The sequence below is a fragment of the Galeopterus variegatus genome, unplaced genomic scaffold, assembly GCF_000696425.1.
Source record: "Galeopterus variegatus unplaced genomic scaffold, G_variegatus-3.0.2 Scaffold159, whole genome shotgun sequence".
NCBI lineage: Eukaryota > Metazoa > Chordata > Mammalia > Dermoptera > Cynocephalidae > Galeopterus > Galeopterus variegatus.
The window spans coordinates 389,618-398,883 of NW_007726270.1; the positions used below are offsets into that span (position 1 = coordinate 389,618).

Sequence of the window (9,266 nt, forward strand, 5' to 3'; positions counted from 1 at the left end):
AAATATTTTTTAAGTGGTTTGTTTTCTTAATTTAGTCCCCCTTTGGTCTTTAAATTGGATGTAGGGTATATTTTTAATAGCATATGGATTTAGTAAGTTGATGTGTGTAAGTAATATCCTCCTGTTTGGGGGGAAAAGGTAAAGAAATGGATGAAGGTGGTGTATTTGAGTTCAGTTGTCACTCACTGGAGTCACGTAAGAGTAAGGAACTCATTCCTTGATTTACCTTGAACTTTTAGTCCATATGTTTAGTTATTTCAGTCATCTAATAATAGACAAATTTTAATGCCCCTTTTTGAAAAGTGATAGCATTTACTATTAAGGATAATAAATTTATAATTTAAAAAGTGTTAGCATTTGGAATTTTTAACTTAATGATAATTACATTAGAGAAGAACCAGATTAGTGACTTTAGTTCCTGACAGCATGTTATTTACCTTATACAGACCTAGACATGTTGAATTACCCGATGATCCTCTCACACGATTGCATTGGTGTTGCAATGAGAATGAAAGGAACAATCATTATATCAAAATTAGATATTTAGCGTGAATTTCAAGTGAGAAAAATGATGAAAGTGGGAATGGGAAAATATGTCCTTGAAGGGAGAAATAATTGATAAAAGCACCTGTATTTGTTTTTCAGGGATGTTTCGAAAGGACGAAGAACTGACTCCATCACAGAGGGGTTTAGCTGTAAGGTATGTGCCTTGAATTGTATCCTGCTGTGGTTCATGCCGTCTGCCTAGCACACACATTACTCATGTGGCTCAGCTTACTAGTTTTTCTAGAGATACTTCATGAAAACCAAACTTACTGCCTCTGTCCACCTCCCTGCCACCATTTCTTGCTGGGCTGGGCATTCCTTCTAAGGCTCCCATAGCACCTCGCCTATGGCATTGTACATGTGCACCTCCTGTGGACCAGAAGGCTGTCTGCTAAACTTTTCGTTTCTATGAGTCCCTGAGTTCCTCAAAGACAGGAAGATTGTATAGTCTTCATGTCTTCCATGTTGCAATTTTTGGTAGTAATAGCAGCTACCATTTATAGACCAATAACTTGATGGCAGGTCCTGGACTAAGAAATAATACATTAATATAGCACATAGATATCATATTTTGAAATAATGAAGAACCAGTCAGATATTTCTCATTATTATTTGAGGAATTCATTCTGGGATAGGCTTCTACTTTATTTATTGTAGGTACACTGACTAATTCTAAAGAATGGCTTAATTTCTTGGCAAGATCTATTTCAATCTGATATAATTAGCGATCAAATATTCATTTAACTTTAAGAAAAATTTCCTGTAGAATACATTGTTTCTAAATCTAGAACTAATAAATGCAGAGCTACTGAATGAGATTACATTTGTGTTAGTAGATAGACCTACACTAAGTGTTTACCCCTCATCCCAGGTCACATGTCTTGGGAATCTTCTTATATTTTCCCCATCTTTAAAAATATCCTGTACTGGCCAGCTGCCAAAAAAAAAGTTGTATTTTAATAATCTCATTTTCAAATATGCACTTGAAAATACTTAACTGCTGAGAGATTAATTTGATCTGCATTCTGTGATCTTTAAGGGTCTTCAATCCATTCCATCTCAGCTCCCATTTCCCCTTTTCCTCTCACAGAGCCGCCTGGCAAATCCCCACACCTGGCTAAATTCCATCCTCCACCTACCTGAATAGTGGAAGAAAACTAAATAGAGAAACATTCAAACTTGTCAACTGGACTCATTTTGGATTTGTTACCCCCAATTTAAAATTATGGTCCCTGGTATTGCAATAATTCTACTACATTTCCTTAGTCCACTCACTTTCCCATTCCCTTGCAAGATTATATATTCTGCTTTCTCCCCAGACTTCCAGCACTCCCTCCTCCATACTCATGATGGTAGCAAAATTTTATTTTTTGGAGAAAGTAAAAGCAACTCTGCTTCATTCTACAACCATGAAATCTACCAGACTTCCTGAATCTGTTATAAAATACTTTCCTTTTTTTGTGGTACTGAGTATTAACTGTCCCCAATCCAGTCTAAAGCCCACTTTTCACTTCTGTGCTGAATCCAGTTCCTTCTTTTTATTTTATTTTTTTCCTTTTTGTCTTTTTTTACTGACCGGTAACGGGATCACAACCCTCGGTGTCGCGCCCGTACCGGGGACCGGCAACAGGATCGCAACCCTCGGTGTTGCGCCCACACCGCGCTCAGCCAGTGAGCGGCAACCGGTCTCCACATGGGATCCGAACCCTCGGCGGGAGCGCCACCGCGCTCCCAAGCGGCGCACTCTCCAGTGTGCCACCGGGCCGGCCCCAATTCCTTCTTTTTTACTCAAGGGTTTTGCTACTTCTGTTATCTCCTATCTCTTGCATCATCAGTCATCAATTTCTCCCTCTCTGTTGGATCATTCCCACCAATTTAATTGGGAAAAGCTTGCTTTACCTCGCATTCCCTCCTGGCTCCCACCCCATGACTCTGCACTCCTTCAGAGTGACACTCGGTGAAAGCTCTGCCTGCTCTTACTGACGCCACTTCCTCTCCTGCATTCTTTCTTCAGCCCCTGCAGTAAGTAACTGCAATTGATGGAATGAATGAATGTATCTTGAATTTAATATCCTACATGAAAGACTACAGTTAGACTTCAGTTCTTATTTAATAGCAAATCTTATAGTTATTCACCTTGGTACCTAAAATGACTGCTGACAGTTGAGCCAAAAGTTACTTCACCAAATTTAATGTTTAAGAAATTACCTCCTGTCCTTACAAATTGTGTACATGGTTTGACTTGGTACGATTGAGCTCTGTTTTCATAACAGGACATTGTTTTTTAGTCTTGAAATAATTGGTATTGGGAATGGAGCTCTGCTGCTGGAGTGCAGGAATTCTTCCATGACTTGGTGGTTGTGAGGTACTTACCCTAGTGTTTGATACAGTAAGAAGGCATCCTGTTTCTCCATTAAATAGAAAGAACTAAAAGAGAAAATCTGCCAGAAACATTTTCTCTCATCAGTTTTGAGTCCAAAAGAAAAAATAGTTGACTCAAGATACTTTTAAATGTAGAAAAATAATTCTGGAAAAATTAGAAAAGGGGTTTTGGCTAAGTGATAACTTAGATAGTGTCAAATGGACAGGAAGCACTATTTTGTTCTGTTGATTTTTTTAAATAAAAATAATATGGTGCATGTGAGGGTGTTCTCTTGTTCACAAAGAGTGTTTGCTACTCATGAGTGTTTTTTAAGGAGATAGCTTATCATATTTAGAGAGGACAAATGGATTATAACGTTTGAGAAGCCTGCTTACTGTCCCCAAAGTGTACTTGTTTTATTTGTGATAGTTTATCATTGACAGTGGACAGACTTGATTAATGGTATGTTTTTAAAAATAAATAAAAATATGCACTCCTTATGCATTTATATGATAACATATGTGGTCTAAATAATCTGTTATATTAACTGACCCCTTTACCTGCATTGAAAACTAGAATACTTGATAAACTTTATATACCAGGTGCCACTTGGACAGACCTCAAAGCAACTGAATTAAAAATGTTGCAAGACATCCTTGCCTCCTTTCTCTGGTACCCCGCAGCCGGTCCATCAGCACACCCAGCTCCACTGCCGGAATCTGTGCAGAGTGCTGCCTGCCCACTCCACACCTCCTGCCTGCGCTACCTGCCTCCACCCTTGCCCCTGTGCACACACAGGGGCTGGAGTGATGCTTTTGAAACGTAGGTCTGGTAAAACCCTCCTGTAGTTTTTCATCTCATTCAGAATAAAGTCCGAAGTTTCTACCATGGCTTATGAGCCAGACCCTGTACGATCTCAGCTCTGCCTTTTGTCACCCGCTTTCCCAGGGTGAGTCTGCTCTGGCCTCCCAGCTGCCTTGCCATCAGCATGCCCAGCTTAGGAATCTCCCTCCCACTCACTTCCCTCTGCTTGCGATTCTTGTCACGGACATTCACATGACTCTGCTGTCACTTCCTTCTGGTCTCTGCTGAAATGTCATTTTACCAGAGAGACCTTTTCTTACTTTTAAATATAATAAAATACCCCCTTCTCTTTGTACCACTTAGCATTTCTGAAAATATTTTATATATGTATGGTTTTTATCATTTGTTTTCTGCAGCTGGTATAAGCTCCATGAATGCAGAATTTTCCTCTGTATTGTTTCTCCTGTATCTCCAGACCCTGGAGCATGCTGGGCACATAGTTGGTGCAGCGTGTGTTTGTTAAATGAACAAGTGATTGTCTAGTAAGAGGTGATTCTTTATGTCATATCACGTCAATCTTCAGTTGTTTCATTTTGAGAAATCTAAATAGAAACACTTCGTAGTCACTCATAAAGACCTGCTCAGAAACTCTCTTATTCAAAAGTATTGTTGAGCATTACTATATCCGAATGTTTTAAGTTCTTCTTATATCAGTACAAATGAAAATTAAAGCTTGTTTTATTTTGGAAATGGTAAGAGCAGTGAGGTAGATGATTATTATTCCTCCTATCAGATTTTCTGGAAGCTTCGGTTACATCTCACAAGCTGCATGTCTTTTCATTGCAGGCGCATGCCAAGCCTACTAGAGTATTTAAGTTACAACTGTAACTTCATGGGTATCCTGGCAGGCCCACTCTGCTCCTACAAAGACTACATTACTTTCATTGAGGGCAGATCATACCATATGACACAATCCAGCGAAAATGGAAAAGAAGAAATGCAGTACGAAAGAACAGAGCCATCTCCAAATGTAAGACCGTGAAGTTTATCTGGAGCCTGTATAGCATGTATTGGTTAGTCTTACTTATTTAAAGACACTAACCTTTTACGTTTTGAATTTACCCGTCTATTCCTTTAAAAGTATTTTTCAAGATAAATGACTTATCGCACTGTACCTAGTAGTGATGCCGACTAGAAGGACATTCGCGAACAAAAATAAGGTTACTTCAGAAAGTATGTGCTGAATTCTTTAATGAGAATAATTCTTTACAGTTACAAAGTTTTTTACAAGGAAGCCCTTCTCACGCAATTGACCAAGCTAGTTTTCCGGGCCTTTCTCTGCCCTATGCCTGTGTTCCTGCAGATTGAAAACACTCTGGGTGTCTTTCTGTCCTGCTGTCCCTCTCCTCCTCCTAATCACTGCCAGTTGCATGTTATCCCTCTTCAAAGGCCCACTTCAAATATCACCTTTTCCATAAAACTATTTCTGAATCCCACGACAAAAGGATAATGATAGCTAACACCTTGATAGCACTTGCCTCTGCCTGGCAGCGTTGTGGGCACCTCACCCATGCTGCTCTTTCAGCCTTCACGGCAGTCCTTGAGGAGGGGGTCGTTACTCTCACGTCTGACAGAGGAGGAAACAGCCTCAGAGGCTGAGTACTTGCCCAGGATCTCCCAGGTCGGCAGTAGGAGAGCTGGAACTCACAGCCAGGCAGCCTGGCTCCAGGGCTGAATTGCCTCGCAGCTGAACTCGATTTTTACTTCTTTGGAACTGCTGTAGTACTTGGAACTGCTGAGATGCTGCTTCCTAAAAAAAAGGCTGTGAGGCTTTGTGTAGGCTACGTTTCTGTTGTACTTGTTCTGGAAGAACATAAATGTTCTATGAAAATAATAGGCCAATCAGAAAGTCTGTGAGATGAGGAAATAGGACTAGTATGTTTTCTCTGAATGTGGGGCATGGAGCAAAGGGGCACCTTCTTTCTCCTGCAAACCTACCATCCTCCGTTTGTGTGGGCAGTGACGAGTGAATGAAGAAACGTGTACCATTCGCAAAGCTATTATATTACCTCTTTTCTACTGTGTGACTCACTGTGTTTTATACCTAATAGTTGTTTTTGTCTTCACACTTTCTATTACACAGTACTGATTAAGTATTAATTGAAAAATGCCATGTCAGAGTAGGTCAAATGTCAGATGTGAAATTGATATTTCCCATTGACTATTTTGCAACTCCAGGCTGACCACTTAATCCTCTAGAGGTCTCACTGCCATAAGGGAAAGTAAAGATAATTATAGACAGCTCTTTAGAAGTTTATTCTGGAATTCTGGAAAGAGGCTGAAAACCCAGGAATCAAGATATCGTTTTGGCACATCACTTTAATGTGTATGGGTCCCTCTCTGCTAAAGGAGACTCTTAATGTTTGCCTACTTTACAGAGTGTATAAAGATCAAATAATTTTGTAAAATATTTGAAAAATACGAAGTGCTATAAACATGTTAGTAGTAGTAAATCGAACTCAACAAAGAATAATACAAATTTACATAACTACTTCTTTCACCTCACTCTGAATTTTTATGAGATTCACTAAAATGTCACTTTATTCTTTTGGGTTTGTAGACATCATAAAACAAAGATTGTTGACAATGGCAAATAATCTTAATGAATTATCTCACTGTCTTAATAACATTTTTTTTTTTTTGTCTTTTTTCATGTCTGGCAACGGATCGCAACCCTCAGTGTCGCGCCCGTACCGGACCGGGACCGGCAACGGGATCGCAACCCTCGGTGTTGCTCCCACACCTCGCTCAGCCAGTGAGCGGAACCGGTCTGTATGTGGGATCCAAACCCTGGGCGGGAGCGCCGCTGCGCTCCCAAGCGGCGCACTGTAGCAGTGCGCCACCGGGCCGGCCCATAACATTTTAATTTAAATTCCATATGCATATAGTTTACAAAGTCAAATAGTGGTATTTATTTATAAATACATCAAATGGCATTTGGAAGTTCTTTAAGCATCAGTGAGATGTGTAAACTCTTAGGATCCAAATAGGTTAGTCTAGTAGCCAACTTTTGCTGGGGCTTTTTTGGGGGGACCTCCCAGTTGTCTTAGCTACATTAGTTAGATACAGGTTTGGCTGCTGAAGTAAGGATCAAAATAACAGGGGCTTAAAGTGGAAGGTTATTTGTTTCCCACACAACAGCTCAAATGTCAGGTATACATGGATAATATGGTGGCCTCATGGTACTGGAGATCCAAGCTCTCCCTTCCCTGCTCACATCCCTTTGACCAGAACATAATCACATAGCTACACTCAGCTACAAAAGTGGTTGCCACCTGTAGTCTTTAGCTAAACTTCCATGTTCCAAAGTGAGAATTCTTTTGCTATGCAGGAAGGGGAGGATGGCTCCTGGGCAACTGTCATTCTCAGTCATGACATCTGTAGGTCTTCTCTCTGGCGCTACACCAGTCTGCTGCCTGGGCACACAAGCTTGACTGTGCATACTCTGGAGCTGGGCAGGGGAGGAGTGCTGAGGATATCACCTCTCAGGATGCAGACTTTCTCCATATTCTCTGCATTTTCATTCCAGCACCTTACCCCAGCCCTACTGTGAACCCATGCCCCCAAGCCTGGATCTTTTCTGCTTTTATATATATATATACACATACATACACACACACACATAAAGTAAGGTGGTTTTATATATATAATATATCTTATATAAATAAAATAATATACATTTGTCTTAAGATAAATTACATTTTTTTTTCCTTTTTGTCTTTTTTACTGACCGGTAACGGGATCGCAGCCCTCGGTGTCGCGCCCGTACCGGGGACTGGCAATGGGATCGCAACCCTCAGTGTTGCGTCCGCACTGCGCTCGGCCAGTGAGCGGGAACCGGTCTCCACATGGGATCCGAACCCTCCGTGGGAGCGCCGCCGTGCTCCCAAGTGGCGCACTCTCCCGTGCGCCACCCGGCCGGCCCATAAATTACATTTTTTTTTCCTTTTTGTCTTTTTTACTGACCGGTAACGGGATCGCAGCCCTCGGTGTCGCGCCCGTACCGGGGACTGGCAATGGGATCGCAACCCTCAGTGTTGCGTCCGCACTGCGCTCGGCCAGTGAGCGGGAACCGGTCTCCACATGGGATCCGAACCCTCCGTGGGAGCGCCGCCGTGCTCCCAAGTGGCGCACTCTCCAGTGCGCCACCGGGCCGGCCCATAAATTACATTTTTATATGTATAAGATTTATATATATCTTATATATCTATATATATGAAGTAAGGTGGTTTTTATACGTACACACACACATCTACTTTACTAAGCAGGGAGGCTACAGAAACCTAGTTATACCTGGCTTTCCACTAGCCCTCCTTCCAGTTTAAGCCCCCATCTCCTCCCCGCTGCCTTCCAAGATACCTGATGCCTGCACTGAATCCTTTTTTGGGGATTCTCATTGGTATGTGTGCCTCCTGTAGTTGAGATCAGGTATATGTTACTTTAATTCTTTTTTTAAAGAGAGACCTAGCAAGTTTGCATATACTCTAATGATCGCAGTGTTTCTTATTACATTACTAAAATGATATACTTCATTTTAAGGCTAATGTGTAGGACCATTCATCTCATCTCACTTAATTTATAATTATAATTTCTAATTACCTTTTAAAAATCTTTTATTCAAATGTGTAGGTCAGATGTTTGGGGGAGGGGTGAAGAAAGGGTAGCCTTATTTTATTGAAGAAAGGTGTAAAAGACAACCAAGAAAAATGAGAATAACAGCTGCAGGAAGGAGTCCTGGAACATCCAGTACCACCTAGCAGGCGCAACCTGAGAATGAAGTATTTTTTTCCAGTGTGCAGTAAATCTACATATGCTTTGACTCTTACCTTTGAGCCATTCCTTTGGCACTGTTACATAAAGTTAAAGTATGGATGTTCATTTATAAATAACTTAATTTGAATATTATTTGATTACTGTATAGGGCACTCTAACCTTACATTCCTTCATCTGGATCCAGCCCTTTCTTTTTCCCATTTTTTTCTTTCCTTCACAACCTGTATAATCCCTTTATACTGAATAAGGTTGAAATATTATGACTCTCTAAAAATACAAAAACAGGGCTGGCCCGTTAGCTCAGTTGGTTAGAGCTTGGCCTTATAACACCAAGGTCACAGGTTTGGATCCCCATACTGGCCAGCCACCCAAAAAAATAAGAAGCACCGTGAGTTGGTAATTTAGCCTCACCTCAATACATATTGCAAAGAGCGGCCTTTTCTTTCCATCAGTCTTTTATGCAATTCTTTAGTTTTCTCAGGCGTGTGGCTCTTTTGGTCTTATCACTCTTGAACAGAGTTGCATTAAAGAACTGTCAGATTTAAAGAGATGTATAGATTGTTTATTGTAAAAATAATGTCCATGACCTTGAGAGAATTATATTAAGTGAAACAAGTCAGGCACAGAAAGAGAAATACCACATGTTCTCACTTATCAGTCGGAGCTAAAAATAAATAAATAAATACACACACACACACACACACACACACACACACACACA

The 9,266-nt window shown here is 40.8% G+C and overlaps 1 protein-coding gene across 1 annotated transcript in view; it reads left to right on the plus strand.

The window, feature by feature from the left end:
* Positions 1 to 9,266, plus strand: part of MBOAT2 (membrane bound O-acyltransferase domain containing 2) — an 87,317-nt gene that overhangs the window by 62,091 nt on the left and 15,960 nt on the right. Inside the window, exons 5-6 of the mRNA XM_008593504.1 lie at positions 646 to 700; positions 4,559 to 4,742. Coding sequence (XP_008591726.1) covers positions 646 to 700; positions 4,559 to 4,742 — 239 coding nt within the window. The remainder of the gene's footprint in view (positions 1 to 645; positions 701 to 4,558; positions 4,743 to 9,266) is intronic.